Source organism: Telopea speciosissima, chromosome 5 (assembly GCF_018873765.1).
Source record: "Telopea speciosissima isolate NSW1024214 ecotype Mountain lineage chromosome 5, Tspe_v1, whole genome shotgun sequence".
NCBI classification, from domain to species: domain Eukaryota; kingdom Viridiplantae; phylum Streptophyta; class Magnoliopsida; order Proteales; family Proteaceae; genus Telopea; species Telopea speciosissima.
Genome location: NC_057920.1, coordinates 45,638,400 through 45,656,399, shown reverse-complemented (window position 1 = coordinate 45,656,399; position 18,000 = coordinate 45,638,400). Strand labels below are relative to the sequence as shown.

Below are 18,000 nucleotides of genomic sequence, written 5' to 3'. Positions count from 1 at the left end.
ATAAAATTCTAGGGGCTGCCCCGGGTCCCAGTTAAGTTCGGGTTAAAAAAAAAAAAAGAAGAAATAAAAGAGAAATGACCAACGCTTCACCACCTGGCCTACGGTAACAAATTCATCACCAATCCCAACCCATTGCTTCACTGCACCATGATAGGGCATCACCACCGACCCAAACTTCTCAGTAACTCAAAAGTGTTCCAGCTAAAACTCCCTCTCGCTCTTCTTATAATATGTACGAGAAAAAAGAAATAGAAGTTTCCTAATTCCATCGCAGTTTTTATATAGTAATCTAAATACAATAAGAGACTGAAATAACAACTAAATTAAGACCACACGTCTACAATTTAATGAGATCCTAAAAATAAGGACTAACCTACAAACATCCCTAAGCTAGGCCCCATCATAAATCTTCCACGCAAGGGGCATATTGGGCTGAACTTAAGCTTCATTAAATCATTCCAAATCTGTCTTGAACTGGGCCCAGTAGTGCTGTCCTCATATGAGAAAATATCTCCATATGTGGTAATTCCCTAAAACTGCTCCCATGGTTATGACAGATCCTAAAAGATTGGATCTGTGTAACTTCCATATTGTAAGCTTATCTTCACCATATTGAGCCCACAGGGACTAATTTTAAGGAGCTCTAATTCCTCCATACACAGGATATAACAGATTGCAGTTTTTTTTTTATTTTTTGGTGAATAATATATTCATTACCAAAGAGGAGAAAAAACAGGGAACCCCCAAGGGGCCAAGAGGGAAAAAAAACAATGCTACAAACAAGGGAACCAGCTCTCAAGGGGATGGGAAGAGCTAGGAAGAGGGGAAACCCCAGGATACAACAATATGCTTGTTCCTTAGGAAGTTGAAACAGATGGCAGTTTTAGTTTCTTAAGATATAGGAAACTGGTAGCTGGAGATAATATCATAGTTGTCAAGGCGTCGCCTAGGCATCCAAGCGGGAATCCATGTGATAAGCGATGGTACGCTTAATGAGAGTCACAAAAGGCGGGAGCCTTGACCAACTAGGCGTCGCCAAGGCAGTTAACACCGTGTTTGGTTGCCTAATTCTTTGAGATGCAATTTTTCAGATACATGAATCTGATTTAAAAAAAACCGTTTAGTTGAAAAAGTGAATTACCTCCCAAAGATTTACAAAATCTTAAGATTCATCATTTTAGGGTAAAAAATGAAATCTTGAGATTTCACCTCATGAGGTGAAATCCATATTGAAACAAAAACTTTGAGATAGGGTATAAAAGGGCATGAATCTTGAGAATCAAAAAAAAATCGGGGAAAAAAAAACTGTGTTCTTGAGACCTAGAAGAGCTGCGTTCGAAGAGACATGGAAGAGCTCCGTTCGAAGAGACCTGAATAGCTCCGTTCGAAGATCTTCTGCAGGTACTTCCTTCCTCTTTCTCGCTCTCAATCTCTCTTATCTCTATGACCGTCTCTCTCTGCTCTCTCTGTCCGTCTCTCTATCTCTCTCTATCTCTCTCAAATTCGTTTTCAAATCTGTTGATTTTTGCAGGATCTTCGTCCTGCAACTAGCGTTTCCTCCCCAAGATGAGAAGCAAGGCTCCAATCTCCATCATCTTCTACCGCTAGAAGCTCTACCGCCTGCTACCTTTGTTAGAACGAAGGGAAAAGCGATCTGCATCTCCATTGTCTTCCAAGCCTAACGTTACCATCTGCTACGGATCTGCGTCTCCTTCAACTCATCTTCTACATTTTAGAGGTCTGCATCTCCTTCATCTCTTTCTTATTATTCTGAAATAATGCATTCATACAGCCTTAGTGACCTAGGGTGTAAAACCCCCTCTCTGAGTCCCACTTCTCTGTATCCCTTCCAAAGGCATAATCTCCTTCAACTCATTTTCTACATTTTAGAGGTCTGCATCTCCTTCAACGCAGATAATGTCTCCCTTCTTGTTCTTCTTCTTATTATTATTCTGAAATAGTGCATTCTTACGTTTAGTGACCTAGGGTTTAAAAGCCCCCTCTCTAATTCCCGCTTCTCTGTATCCCTTTCTGATTTAGATTTCGAGCATTTTGGTTCTAAAATGAACATGTTCTTTCTTCTCTCTCAACTCCTTGATAATGATTGTTTGTAAATTGAGTTAGTGGACTCCTTGACAAAGTAGATTTAGTCATTCTGTTCAAATTGAATTGCTTCCCATGGGGTAGATTCACCTATCATGCTTCTTGTAATTGCCTTGTGGGAACCAACTGTTATAAGAGGAGGTCAAGGTCAATTCTGTAGCTATTTTCTATAAACCTCAGGATTTCACTACCATTTATAAACCATTCCATAATTATTTGGGGGTGAAACTGTTTAGTTCTACTGCCCCTTGTTGATCTCCCTCCCTCTTTCTCTCATATTTAAGATGTCTTGCCTCTCTCCTTCCCTCTTTTCCTGCTGAGTTTCTGTTTCTTGGTAGCTTCTGTTAAGATGAAGGAATGATTAAATAACTGATTTTGGAGGGGGATTTTGGGAATTACTGCTTTTGAAAAATTATAATAACTGTAGTAAAAAGGAGGAGAAAATGTAGGTAGGTAGAGGCTATGGAGGTCACATGTGGCCATGCCTAGTAGGCTGTGATTTAATGCAGGGATTGTGGGTCAAAGCTGCATATCTGGTTTTATTTTTCCAATTACTGCTTCTTAAAAGTATAATAATCTAGCCATGCTTCAACAGGGATAAATAAACATGAAAGTAGTAAAACTACCAACTAAAGGCTAGAAACTGGAAAGAGCTTGCGTAAATTCGTACACCCAACCATTAGATTAGCCTCAAAGCTGTTCAAATAAGTTAAATAGTAAGCTAAGTTTCGACAGCTAACTATATTTCAGATAATAATCTAGTCATGCTTCAACAGGGTTCATAATTAGGGACCTAATCCATATGAACCCAAGTCCATTTGAAGCTCATCTTTTAGTTGCATGGATATTGCTTACAATCTTGTTCCTTCTCCCTTTCACTTTTTCTTCATTAGGAATAATTGAAAAAAGGATCTTGCTGTATTGGATAGGTAGAAGATAATGTTAATTAAGTAAACTTGTCAGTTTTCCTTCTTCTTCTTCTCAGGATGATTAGCAAACTTCTAATGCTTCTATTAAAATGAAAGTTTATCTCATTTGATGAAATGGAATGGTAATTACTTCACACCATATAGTACCTTCTAGTATGCCATTCTGAGAAGCAATATGACTAATTATGCCATGGAATTACAGTTCCAACATTGCAAGAAAGCCCCGTTTTTTAGGGGATTAATAACCTTGTAAGAAAGACTTAAGCTTTACTGTTGATTAATTCTAGTTGTAGTCCTGGGAAGTGGGAACTTCTCCTACCTATAGTTGCTTGGCTGTTCAGTGTGGGCTTAGTTCATTGGTAGACATGTAAGTCTTGTGTATGTCATGTCTCTGTTTTGGTTTTTATGGGAATCTTGGATCAAGTAGTGCAACTTAGTCCAAGCTAGGTTGAGTTGTTTGCTGAGGTTAAATACTCTTATTGTCTAATCTTTGGACCTGCTATATTCTTAACCAATATTCCCTATGTTCCATAAATTCCCACTGGGTATGGCAGACTTTAAGACAGCAGACATGAAGTAATTGATTCTGGAATGATCTATCTATTCAACTCCAAGAGTGGTCCAACTTGATGATTCAATGGGATTCTGACTTGGTTATAAGATGAATGATCTGGAAGTAAGCCATCCCTTAGTGACTTCCATATCTAATCAAATGGGAAAGACATTTGTGTTTCCAAAGAAGCATCTTGTTCATTTGGAAACCAAGATCACCAAAAAAATAGCAGATTCATTGGTAAAGGAACAGTGGTGATGGGATTTACTCTAACAGTATTATAGAGATCAGAATCCAATCATCAGATCGGAAGGCTTACAAAACCAACAGCCTGAACACCCTGGATACCTCAGATCCGACCGGTACAGATACCCACAAACTATACTAAAAGATAAATTATGAAAAATCTAGTTAGATAATTAGAAACCATAAATTGTTTAGGTTCAGATGATTCTAGACACATGAAAACCATATTTCCAGGTTACTTTTTTTTTTTGAAGGTGAATCCTTAGCTCAAAATGGAAGAGCACCTGGAATTTAGCCAGGGTATGATGGTTCGAGTCCATCAGGATTCATACATTGTTCCATGTTGTGAGAGATGATGACATTTTTTTTTTCTTTTGCCTTCTTTGAGTGGTTGCATTTCCCTTTTATTTTAAAGGATAAAAGTCCATTCAAAGAGAGGTATGCAAATTAACACATTGTCTGGATGCAAAGATGTAAATTAACACATTGTAAGTTGCTCCATGCTGGTTCATTGAGCCAATAATCTTGTTGTGGAGATGCACATTTACAAATAAATGAGATCAGAAATTGAATAGGTTTTCAAGTCATGAACATCACATGTATTCATATGAAGAAAACCCTTAGTTCAGCAAGAAATGAGTGGCTTTTGAGTGCACAGATAATTTAAATATTTGTTGTATAATTCAGCAACATGGAATAGTACTGCTACATTGGAGAATGAAATGCCACAATAACGAAGGTGGACATAATTCATTAAATTGCCTTAAAAGGAAACATCAAAATGGCAAGCAATGGCATATTTGTAATTCTAAGTTATATTAGGTTGGGTGGTAATTGAACATGATTAATTATTTGGGTATATTAATATGGTAATGACATTATTTTTTAATTATTGGTTAAAGTGCCTTGTATTTTTAAATTTAAGATTTGGCAACTGACAGAAGTAGGGTAACCAAATAGTTTTTCAAATAGATTCAGGATGAATCCACCTGACAGACTCAAGGTAACCAAACTGTTTTTCAGAAAGATTCACGTCACAGAATGATGATAACCAAACAGTTTATTTTTCAGAAATACGAATCCACAAAAAGTCCATCTTGAAAATACCATTCAAGATCGATACATACTCCCACAGATTTACGCAACCAAACGCGGTGTAAAGCGACGCCTTGGTGCGCCATGTGGTCAAGTCGGCTGCCTCTTTTGTGTGGTTTTTTTTTTTTTTCATGCATTATTCCTTTATTCTGTTTCTTTATTTTTTATTTGTTGATATACAAGTATTTCGCGTAATGCTGCTACATGCGATCATACAAAACCGAAATCCCTAAAAAGCTAAAAACCTAAAACTTCTCAAAAAGTAAAAAACCCTCGACCAATTTTTCTCTTTGCGAAGTCTAAGACTCTACGACTCTGAGCAAACGAAGGCGGCAAAGCTTCTTCCTAGTTCCTATCTTTCCGTCTCCGGCAAGGTAAGTAGTTAGTAGCTCCTACTCCATAGTCGTCTTCTTCTTCTACTCTGTTTTTATTTTGGTATCGCCTGCTGGTGCTTCTCTTTTTCTTTTTTGCTTGGATAGCTGCTCTGCTTCTTCTGCTTCTTCTTATCTTTAACGCACTAACCTGCTGCTGCTTCTCTGGTTTTTTTTTGCTTGAATGCGAACTGCTCTTCTTCTTCTCGGTAGTTTGTAACACATGCTGCTGCTGCCTGCTACTTCTCTTATTCTTTTTTGCTTGGATAGCTGCTCTGCTTCTTCTTCTCTTTAACGCATTAACCTGCTGCTGCTTCTCTGTTTGTTTTTGCTTGCATGCTTGATTTACTGCTGCCTGCTTCTTCTCTGTAACACACTAAACTGCTGCTTCTTCTCTGTTTTTTTTTTAAATTGCTGCTTCTTCTCTGTTCTTTTTTTTTTTGCTTGGTTAATGACTTAATGCTGTCTGCTTCTTCTCTGTTTTTTTTTTTTTTAAAACTTCTTCTTCTTCTTCTTCTTTGCCTGCTGCTGCTGCTTCTCTTTTTTATTTGTAATGAAATAATGGTGAATCAGTGAATGAATCATTGAATTATGATCACTAATGGGATTATACATCTACATCTGTAATCTTTTTTTTTGGTAATGAAATTCTTTATAGTTTATTAGTTTATGTACATTATGATGTCTGATTATTCTGAATATTTATGTATCATGTATGATTTTTCAATTTGATGACTTAAGGTGGCTTAAATTTAATTTTTAATGATATAAGGTATGATACTATGATACATCATGCCATCATGTATTGAGTGTTTGGGAGGGGGGGCGGAGGGGGAAAACTAACACCAGACCGCCTTTACCGCTTAAGCTCCGCTTAGGCGGCCGCTTTACCGCCTAAGCGCTGAGACAGGCCTCTACCGCCTTGGACCGCCATGCCACCGTGACAACTGTGGATAATATTCCTGGAAAAGAAACCGCAAGATACTAGCTAGGTCCCACAAATCCTGATTTTCAGGAATCCTAACATCTCCACGCGTGGGTTCAATTTGAGTCAAAGAACTGGTTCAATAATGAACCAAACACACAAAAATCAAACCAATTAAGTCGTAGGCATAGTGGTCATAAAAAATCAATATTAAGCAACATCAAGTCATCAAAAATCAACATTAAAACACATTAAGTAATCAAAAATCAACATTAAAACACATTAAGTAATCAAAAATCAATATTAAGCCACATAAAGTCATCAAAAATCAACATAGAACTAGAAGACAGTGGAACTGAAGAAGCAAGCTATTGGAAGTTTGAAACAATCAAAACATACATTTGGATTATATTGTTCTTAGAAAATATGATCTTATCAATAAGTAATTAAACTGCTCTCGATTTAGAGAAATGTTCATGTTCTGTAAGAAGTTTGACTGATCAAATGATTTTATTTTTAGATAACACTTTTTGTATTAGGTAGAATACAAAACCAGCTTTCCAACAAATCCAAGATTGCTTAAATCTGATTTATATTGAAGGAGTTCTGTTTCGGTCAAACCTTATTCGGTGTGAGCGAATGATGTCAAAATCCTTTTGAATGAAAATATTTTTTAAAATATCAAAACAAACGAATATTTTACCGCACTTTGGGTTTTTAGCAATTTTTTACCATATTAAGATTTATGGAATTTTTAGATTTGAAAAAAAAAACTCGGCATTAAAAAGTTGAGAATTTCACCTACCGCCAAAAATCTAATTTTTGTTCTTCAACTGGAGGGTTGACTTTTTATCCTTTTGGAATTTGATTTTTTAACTATTTTTATTGGATTCAAATAGGGGTGGTATTTGCTTATTTATGAATGTCTCAAGTAAATGTTTCATTTACTTAATTGATATTTGGCATAAATAAGTAATGTAGCTCTAAATAGGAGAAGGATCCTATTAGAGGCCGAGCAATAGGATCTCAAAGGGGATTGCTGGTTCGAATGGGCAGAATTAGGGTTTTAGGTCAATTTCTAGGGTTAGGTTTATGAATATGGAAATGATTCTTATAGGATATTGATAGGCAGGTCTAGGAGAAGCTATTAATGTAGGTTTGAACAAGATTTGAATAAAAATTCAAATTTCAAAATTTTAGGGTTATGGTTTTGGGTTTTAGGTTTTAGAAATTAGGTCAAGTTTAGGGTTTTAAATGGGATGTAAGGGCTGGGCTTGGGGTCGAGTTTTCTAAACAGGGAGGGGAAGGTTCGATCCAAATATTGGCTGGTTCTGATGGTTAAATCAGGCTGTGGGGATTTTAGGGCTTTTAGGGCTTTAATGGAGGTGAGGGGGATTTAGGGTTTTAAAAGACAAATAGGGGCAGCAGCTTGGGTCAAGTGTAGGGGGTGTTAAGGAGAGGCTGTGGTTTGAATTTGAAGTAATTCTAATGGTTAAATATGGCTGGGCAGCAAGATCTAGGGTTTAATGGAGTTGGGGTTTATGGGATTCAAACCAAAAAATAAAGGGGATCGATTGGGAGAAAGGATTAGAGGGTTAGAAGAAGAAATTGGGTGTCAAACTTACAAGAGATTCCACTGGCAGCAGCTTGCACAGATGTGAAGGATAGAACCACCTTCGAATTGAAGAAGATCCTCCCAGCCGTCAAGGCGTAAGGAGTCAACTAGATTCCACCAGTCCCTTTCCAACTTGAGATCCACAAGGATGCACACTCACAAAAGAGCAAGGAGCAACAGCAATGGCAGCCAACGAATTCTTTTTTAAACTCAAATAATCTGTGGGGGAGCCTCCCACGATTTATTTTATTTATAATAGAAGGCCTAAGGCCAAATCTCACTACAACTTAACCTCTTACCACATAAATCGTAGAAGGGTGGGACTAAAATAGAAACAACTTAAAACTTTTAAAAGAAAGGACTCTATTACCCCTACTAACTTAAAATAAAAGAAGATTCCCTACTAGCCAATAGGATTTAAGAACCTATTAGCCAATAGGAGCACTTCACTTAAATTAGACCAATTGAACCAATTGGATGCAACCAATTTAAACCGGTTCAATTTAAAAAACAGAAAATAAAGCTAAGTATTGGGTTAATCCCGTATGCAACCTATATACCCCTATTCCAAGCTTATTAAAGTGGCCTATTACATAGAAAACCCTTGGGATCAAAGGCCTAACATATCTATATCCCAACCCTAGACTTACTCCTAATAAAAGAAGCCTAGTTTGGTGATAATTCTGCATCAACTCTCCCCAGATTGAAAAAATTCATCCTCGAATTTTGTAGTGATAAGGGGGAAACAACATGTAAGTAACAGATTTGACCATTCCTAAACAAAACTCTGGTGGGGTAGGAACATTAGGAATATAGTCTTCCAGACGTGGAGCTTTCTCTTCGAAGAACCATGGTAGCATAACAAACTCTATATGCTCTACCTCTGAATCAGCACCAACTGTGAATGTCCTATCCATAGAGTCTTCAGTGTTAGCAACCTTCTCATTTAATACTTAAGACACAAGCTCCACTTCTTTAAGAATAACATATTGAAGGTCATTGTTCTCCTGTGTGATCACTTCTGAATCAATAACATGCTGAATATCCCTCAGTGGGGGAAACTTGTTTGGCAGATTCTCTGGCACTTCATCAGAAAAATCATGCAATAAGTCCTTGATGGGTTATGCTAACTTGACCTCAGACTGGGTAGCAACTTCTTGTGTAACCACAGCTAGGATCAGACCTGAATGGCTGGTCTGCTCAAATTCCTTCTGTGGTACAGCTAAGACTTTATTCTCATAATCTGTCCCCTTCTGATTGGTGCGCATGGTTTGTCGTTTGGGCATCTCAGAGGGTAGATTAAAAGGATTTAGAATGACCTGCTGTCCCTTGTGTTCTCTATACCTTTCTCTGTCTTCTTTGTAATCCTTGTGATCTCTGTATCCATATCTGGGATTCCCATATCTGTCAGGGGTGACTCTCTGTTCCTCCAAATGTTGCAACCTAACCATGATGGCATCAACTGCAGCCCTCTGGGCTTCAGTTGCAGCCCTGTATTCAGCAGCAACCTTCTGGAACATCTTGAGCATTGCAGCCATGGGGTCAGCCATGGGCTCTGATACCGCTTAATGTAGCTCTAAATAGGAGAAGGATCCTATTAGAGGCCAAGCAACAGAATCTCAAAGGGGACTGCTGGTTCGAATGGGCAAAATTAGGGTTTTAGGTCAATTTCTAGGGTTAGGTTTATGAATATGGAGATGAATCTTATAGGGTATTGATAGGCAGGTCTAGGAGAAGCTATTAATGTAGGTTTGAACAAGATTTGAATTAAAATTCAAATTCCAGAATTTTAGCATTAGGGTTTTGGGTTTTGGGTTTTGGGTTTTAGAAATTAGGTCAAGTTTAGGGTTTTAAGTGGGATGTAAGGGCTGGGCTTGGGGTGGAGTTTTCTAAACAGGGAGGGGAAGGTTTGAACCAAATATCGGCTGGTTCTGATGGTTAAATCAGGCTGTGGGGATTTTAGGGCTTTTAGGGCTTTAATGGAGGTGAGGGGATTTAGGATTTTGAAAGACAAATAGGGGCAGCAGCTTGGGTCGAGTGTAGGGGGTGTTAAGGAGAGGCTGTGGTTTGAATTTGAAGTAATTCTAATGGTTAATATGGCTGGGCAGCAAGATCTAGGGTTTAATGGAGTTGGGGTTTATGGGATTCAAACCAAAAAATAAAGGAGATCGATTGGGGGAAAGGATTAGAGGGTTAAAAGAAAAAATTGGGTGTCAAACTTACTAGAGATTCCACTGGCAACAGCTTGAAACGATGTGAAGGATAGAACCACCTTTGAATTGAAGAAGATCCTCCTAGCCGTCACGGCATAAGGAGTCAACCGGATTCCACCAGTCCCTTTCCACCTTGAGATCCACAAGGATGCACACACTCACCAGGGAGCAAGGAGCAGCAGCAATGGCCGCCAACGAATTCTTTCTTAAACTCAAATAATCTGTGGGGGAGCCTCCCACGATTTGTTTTATTTATAATAGAAGGCCTAAGGCCAAATCTCACTACAACTTAACCTCTTACCACATAAATCGTGGAAGGGTGGGACTAAAATAGAAACAACTTAAAACTTTTAAAAGAAAGGACTCTATTATCCCTACTAACTTAAAATAAAATAGTCTAACTTAAAACAACTGATTTAAAAGAAGATTCCCTATTAGCCAATAGGAGCACTTCACTTAAATTAAGACCAATTGAACCAATTGGATGCAACCAATTTAAACCGGTTCAATTTAAAAAACAGAAAATATTCAATTTAAAAAACAGAAAATAAAGCTAACTATTGGGCTAATCCCGTATGCAACCTATATACCCCTATTCCAGGCCCATTAAAGTGGTTTATTACATAGAAAACCCTAGGGATCAAAGGCCTAACATATATATATCCCAACCCTAGACTTATTCCTAATAAAAGAAGCCCAGTTTGGTGATAATTCTGCATCAATAAGTGCCAGAACCTGGTCCGATACCAATTATACCAGTGCAAGGCGCCCTGCACTATGGCGGCTGTCGCCTAGGCCCCTTAGAGATCTGCCTAGCAATGCCTAGACAACTACAGTGGTAGGAAATATGCATAAAAAAGGGTTAAACCTAAAAATGACTTTGAGAGAAGTAACACCAAATATAGCCCTGGAGAGAGTTGAATGGCACATCAGGATTTGTGTAGCTGGTCCTCTTTAGCTTGGATAAAGACTTAGTTGAGTTGAGAATTTTAGTACTTCAATTGAAAACCTAAATTTCAAGTAAAACATGATCATGATGCCATTATCTTGCAGACAAACAAGACTCTTCTTTCGGTTAAAGCTACCCCAAAGATATCAATCAAGGGTAACAAAGTATAACAGATCCCCCCCCCCACCCCAAACAAAAAAAAAAAAAAGAAAAAAAGAAAGCAGACACTTTCTGTTAGAAGTTAGAACCAAGATAGACCATTACATCTAAATGAAGAACATTGCATTCACATTTACTTAAACCAACAACACAATGTCAAGTGCTTTTATTCAAGTACAGGTTTAAAAAAGGATCATGAACAATATGACCAATCAAATACCTTGTCCAAAAAATCAAGGAAACCATCTTTTAAATATGTGCTTCCCAATGAACCTTGGGCATCCTCAATCAATAGATTACCTCCACATTTAACAGTTGTATCACTGAAAAGAAGAAGAAACCACTTATATAAGAATATCTACAACCTCTTTACTACTAGGATAAAAACAAAAAGTGCAAAGGTCTTTTAGGCAGCCCATCCATGAGCCTTTCCTTGAGAAGCCAGCAAGTCTGTGCTATGTGCAGGCATGATATGCAATTCCCACCATTAGATACATCTCGTATAGCCTGGATCGGCCATAAGTAAAATTTCGGAGTAAAATTCAATCCTATATGCCTCCTGTTATTCATATTTTTCCCTTGAATTACATCTTTTTTTTCTTTTTCTTTTTTTACTCATACATGCACCATATATCCAAAGGTATTTTGTAAGCTTCAATCTATTGATTGTAAACGGGCCCTGCTCATTGATATAGAACTGCTCCAGCTCCTCAATCAACTATGACCATAACAAAATATTTATTTGTAACCTTCAGTTTCTGTACCATATTCACTGATCTTATTTTACAAATTTCAGCTCCTCAATAGTCAATATACAATCAATTTCATTATATCAAAATTGGCTTTAGGAGGTACCGCCTGTGGCCTGGAGATAAGGTCTCCCAGCTGTTGATTGCAGAACCCCAGGATCGAATCCTGCCTCATGTGGGGGCGAGGGGGGGTTTAGGTTGGGGGTTTATGGGATGTGAGAGAATTATCTTTCTTTCAAAGGAAAAAAGAGGTCTTCAGGTTATGGCCCATTGAAGATCTGGCTCTTCAATTTAGTACATCAGACGGACAGGGTACAAGTACAACATGAGGGGATGTTTGTCCATCAAAGAGAAAAGTGTATCCCAAGAAACACAAATTCATTACAATTTATCACAACATTTAACATACTGAATATTTACACATACCTTTGATCCGACAGCTTAAATGTCACTTGCTTCCATAAAGGTCCACCTTTGCCTCCCATAAATGAAAAGCGTGCTCTACCCTAGAGGTACAGAAAAACAGATTATGTAATAAAAATTCTAATGGCCACATGAAAAAAGTACAGGCTTTATAAAAGAAACAGTTGTCATAAATGCATCCAGGTCAAATTTTAATGGCATAATTCATGGTGTGTGTGTGTGTCCTAGAGAGAGAAGAAGAGGGTGGTATCCAAATTGAAATAAAAAATTGAATTTCCTCCTTACCTAATTTAGGAATTTAACCATACTACAAAAAATCTTTCAAAAAAAAAGTACAAAACAAGAAAAGAAAAGTACTTCACCACCACTGGACCAAGGTTTTTTAGGGAAAAACAAAGAGAAACTCCAAGAAAGTGTTCTTCCAAGCAACCTCAAAGTTTGTTATGGAACTCATAACCCATAGACGAATACAGTTTTGTACAAAATCATCTATCCCCTTATAAACCAAGATTCTGCATCTTAAACTAGTGCTCATTTAAAGCCTCCTAACCTCTTATCCTGTCACTTAACTTTCATTTCCATGTAAGGAACCATGGATAACGCATGACTAACTGGTTTGGATGGGACTCAAATTATTAAAATAGGAGATGGAGGCATTCAAAGACAACTGATCATATAAAATCATAGCTCTGACTGAGCTTTGAGGTGAATTTAACCATCTATGCTGGAAATTGGAAGCGTAAAAGTAACCGACGAAGAAATAGTAGTATAACAAAAATGTCCATTCAATTAGTGGAGGTTCTATGTCTTGCAATTTCAATTGAACAAGGATGCTGCTGCAACTCTTCCACTCATGCTAAAGTGATGGTGCTGTGGTGTAAGGCTAGAACCAATTTTGGTCACTTTCCAAACTGTAGACATGGTCTCGTTTCCGAACAATAAGACTTCCAGACATCTGAGCTGCATGAAGCTGAACTAAGATTTTTTTATGAAGAGTATACTCTGCATCTCTGCAACAATGGGAGAAAGAGGGTTTTGGTGATGTCACCAGTAAAAGAAAACCCTGCTATAGCATATTCCCAGAATGGGCAACAAGGAGGGAGAGGAGGAACTTTCAGTTAAGTAATATCACAAGAAGTCGAGAGTTGAAACTTGAGTGAAGCTACTACAGGAAATAAGGAGAAAATCAACCAGTGACAAATTAAGGGCCACTAGGATCAAATTGCAGGCCCACAATACAAATTTTTTTATGGATATCAGAAGAAGTCAAAAATTAAAACTTAGTTTGCTTCAACAGTCAAGAAGGAGAAAATCAACCAGTGACAACCTAAGGGCCACTTAGATTCAGTTGTGAGCTGTTAATACAAAGTTCTTTTCATGCACTCTGTCGTGCCAGGAGAAAAATGAATCATATTAACTGAATCAAGATAGGGGAGAATTTTCAGTGTTTGAATTTCACCGTAATACTGAAATGTTTTGGCTTTGCAAGAAACTGAAATGAAATGACTATCAAAATTCATATACGCAATTCACCGAAATATTTTGGTTTCAACAGAGGGAGAACTGGGGCAAAATCCAAAATTTTGAACCTTAAGAATTCGATGGTGGAAATCAGTTAAACTGAAGATGCTATAATGGGTTTCTACAAGAGGATTTATACTTCAGGAGATTTTGGCACATTCTCTCAGCTTGGAGCTTCATTACAAACACTTTCATAGGACACTTCAGATAATTAGAAAGGGATTTTGAGGAAGAAGTTCTTTAGGCAATCAAGCTAATGAAAAGGGATCCCAAGGTCAAGATGGATTAAAGTCCTCTTTTGGAAGAGAAGTTGGAGGATTAGAAAGCAGAACCCAATGGAGGTTTTATGGGGTAGATCTTCAAACAATAAACAATACATTTTAATCACTCATCCCAGAGAAGGATGACACAGAATATATGAAAGAATTCAGGCACATTATTGCGGTACCTAGCCTGTAGACATTTGTGGAAAAGATGTTAGGTTTGAGACTAAGAGCAGTTATAAAGTGATGTATGAATCCATATCAATGATCCTTGATTTTGGATAGAAAGATTCCTGATGGGTGGCATTTGCATGTGCAAGCATTGATTTATGTTTGCACAATGGGGTTGAGGGGATTAATAAGCTAGATTTGGAGAAGGTGCACAATCACATGGAATGAGATGTGCTTGATGAGGTTATAAGGGTGATGAGTTTTGGATTAGAAGAGGTGTTATACCCGTAACCGAGACCCTAATAATTTAATATTATTCTTGTTCCGTGTAGATGGAGCGGCGGCCTACGCCGGTGAGTTGTTCGCAATGGTCGTCAAACCAAGTCACAAGATCATCGATCAACACACGGGATTGGTCATCGAGGATAGATTCCTCAACCGAGTGGGGGAAGTTCGTCGATGATGACTTCACCAACTATCCTCCTAGCATGAGTCTCAGAAGCGAGGAGTTTCGGAGAAAGAACCCGGTGTCGCGCCACCTCGACACTTCATGCCCTTGCAAAGTGTGCTTGGAGATGAGAAGGCTTTTCGATGTCCGGGAAGACACTCCTTGATGGACGAAGGGATCACACAATGGGTATGTTCCTAAACCTAAATTCTATGGGTACATACTCCCATTGTAGTCCCTGAAGTGCGGACCAAGGCCCGGGAGCCTTGCCTTGTGTTTTGTTCCTTTTTAGCAAGGGCGGATTTAGTTGCTGATGCAACAACCGTTAAATCCGCCCGAGCTATAAGATCTCTAATGAAGTGGATCTTGTGGGACCCACTTGTCCCGTGTCTTGGACATTGTTTTGGTGCCCCTGGCATGTTGGACCCCACCCCCATCTCTCCTCACCTGGTGGGACCAATATGTGGGCCCACAAGGCCCAACTTAGACTTTAATTGGGTTTGGTTCTGAAAGGCCTAAACCAAACAAGCCCTAAGTCCCCCTTACTATAAATAGAGATAGCTGGTCATTCATTGGCCATTTAGCTCCGTTACCTACCCAAAACCATGGAAAGGGGGAGAGGCATCAAGGAAGAGAGAGAGAAAGGAGGAGAAAGAAAAGGATTGATGGCGCTTGGACCCCACTTGGAGACCAGCCATTGGAGTTCCTCCTTTTGATCAAGTAGGCTCTTAAACCCTCTCTCCCCCTCTTTGTATTTTTGGGTTTGGGATCCTATAGATTGGGTTTGACCTAGGGTTCCTCTTGGAACCCAAGGTAAGGCTGAGCACTTGTGTGTAAACCCATTGTTGAATCATTCCCATTCCCTAAACGCATCCTTAAGACCCCCCTTTGAACCCCTCTCTTAAACCTAAGGCTCTAACCTCTCAAACCCTTTTGGAGGCAATGATGGATCCAATCCCTTGAATCCCTTCACCCCATAGTCTAGGTAATGTTCTTTGACCCTAGGAGACCCTAAGACATCCTCCCCTAGGCCCTTGGGGCATTGAAATCCAAAGGGAATGGATTGGGGAGAAGTGGACTTTGAATCCTCGGATTTGGCCTCGGGCGGAAGCAGGGGCGTATTTAGTTGCTGATGCAACCGCCCTTGAATCCGTTTGATCCCTAAGATGTTATACTGGGCAGACGCAAGCATTGATGTAAGGCAATGCCACCACCCTTAAAATCGTTCGTCCCTGTAAAGTAGGCGGACGCAGGGCCGGATTCATTATTATGCATCCGCCCCTGAATCTAGTGCTCGATCCGAGGCATTTTGCCCTGGGCAGACGCAAGGGCAGATTTAGTTGTTAATCCAACTGCCCCTAAATTCATTCGTGCTCTTTTGTGCCTTCTTCAAGGGCAGACCTTAGGATCCCACTTGGGACCTCCGCTACTCTTCTTAATACCTAATCTCACACAACCCTAGGCAACTAAACACCTACGGAGAGGCATGTTGGGCAATGATCGGACGACTAACCTTAGCATCGATACGCGAACTATTAGATGAGTAGGTTCAGGCTTGATTTCTTTTGAGAATTTTTTGCACCATAATATGTTTTGCATGCCAAGTCTCATGCATATTTCATTCTTGCATTATTATAACTATGATTGTTAACATGTGGTATTTGATTATGCGATGTGATTGTGAACGGTACTGTGGACATCAGGATACGATGGTCGGGGATGCCGGCATCGGGATCCTGTGAGTTATATTGTTGTCATATGTTATATTGGTCTGCCATGTGCCGTGTCGTACTGGCACCCGGGTGCTAGATGGTATGGGACGTTGATGTGTCCAGAATACCTCTCGACCCAATAGTTATCATGTAATATACTTGCGGTTAGGGTTACGTTCCTTATGCTACGACCCTTACCAACAGGGGTTAGGTGTTGGGTAATCAAGGCTTCCTGCTTGCCTATGGAGTTTGAGAGAGGCCACGCCGGGGATGACCATTGATTATCGGGATCTGCCACTGGGTGGTCTGTGAAAACCACTGAAAATTTGAACTTTAGAACTTGTGTGATTTCAGGTTTCAGTTCTGTGTCCATGGTTGCCTCGATGCTGTGGGCTGCATCAATGGAGGATGCAGATCAACTCCTCGACTCACCTATGGAGGGTTCTGAGAATCCTGCCGGTACCTTACACCAGAGCCACCTATATCAAATCTGCTAGCTCGAGCACATGCAAAATCTTTCCATTTCCTAATCCTATTGTAAGTACTAATCTATCCTTATGTATATATATATATATAATATTGATCAATTAATGTATATAAGGGCAGAATGGTCATTTCCACTAGTGGAACCCACATCCCCAGTGTGGAATTCAATTCCCCATGACCTACCCTAAATGACCCTCCTTAATTATGTCATATGACATTTAGTAGATGACTTAGAGATATGTAATAATACATTTAATTCTATTAAATCAGGTTAGAGAATTAATTTTCAAAAAAACTGTTTTTACTTAACTAAGCAAACAAGCCTTAGTTAAGGCTTAGTATATAAACAAAACTTATCTCTAATTTCATTATCCTACCATCTAAAGAGACTAAAATCGTTTCAGCATAGAGAGCCTTAGAGAAAAAGAGAGAACAGGAAGAAAAGAGGAGGAAAAAGGGAAGGAGAAGGAGAAGGAGAGGACTTGGAGGCCAAGCTTGGAGGTTCATCTTGGAATAGAAAGGAGGAGCTGTCATCACCAATTGTACCCTCAAATTCAGGTAGGCTTTGTATCTAATTGCTGTAATAGCTCTTGTTCCCTCTTCCTCCTTCAATTTTTCCTTTAGGGTTTAGGTTAATAGAACCCTAGTCTAGAATTCAATCAATTCTTGATTAATCCCCAAATTAATGAATGATTTTGAGAGTAATATACACAATACCACTTACCCATATTGAATTAACCTAAAAACCTGAAATTAGGTCCATGCATGTGAGGATCCATGCATTTGGAACAAAAGCCCCAATTCTGACTTGGCAGCCGGATGGAGTTGCAGGCCTAGGGGCGGTCGTCCGGCCCTCTGGCAGTCTGCATCCGGCTGCCCATTTTAATGTGTTCGTTGGACTGACTCCTTAGGGTTTGACCTAGATTACTACCCTAACTGATATGTAATGTTTTAATGTCTAATTAGGGCTGTTTTACTCCGTTTTTTGTGAGGACTACTTGTACTTTGGGGTTTCTAATTGGCTAGATTACCAACTATCTCAGGTAAGGGAAATTTGGACTTAATTTAG

At 39.0% G+C, this 18,000-nt stretch overlaps 1 protein-coding gene across 3 annotated transcripts in view; it reads right to left on the bottom strand.

Moving 5' to 3' along the window:
* LOC122661647 (aminodeoxychorismate synthase, chloroplastic) overlaps positions 1-18,000 on the bottom strand; it is a 112,904-nt gene that overhangs the window by 50,796 nt on the left and 44,108 nt on the right. For all 3 annotated transcript variants that reach the window (XM_043857112.1, XM_043857113.1, XM_043857114.1), the window contains 2 exons: positions 12,334-12,413; positions 11,379-11,481 (listed from right to left, as the gene is read on the bottom strand). In XM_043857112.1, coding sequence (XP_043713047.1) covers positions 11,379-11,481; positions 12,334-12,413 — 183 coding nt within the window. The remainder of the gene's footprint in view (positions 1-11,378; positions 11,482-12,333; positions 12,414-18,000) is intronic.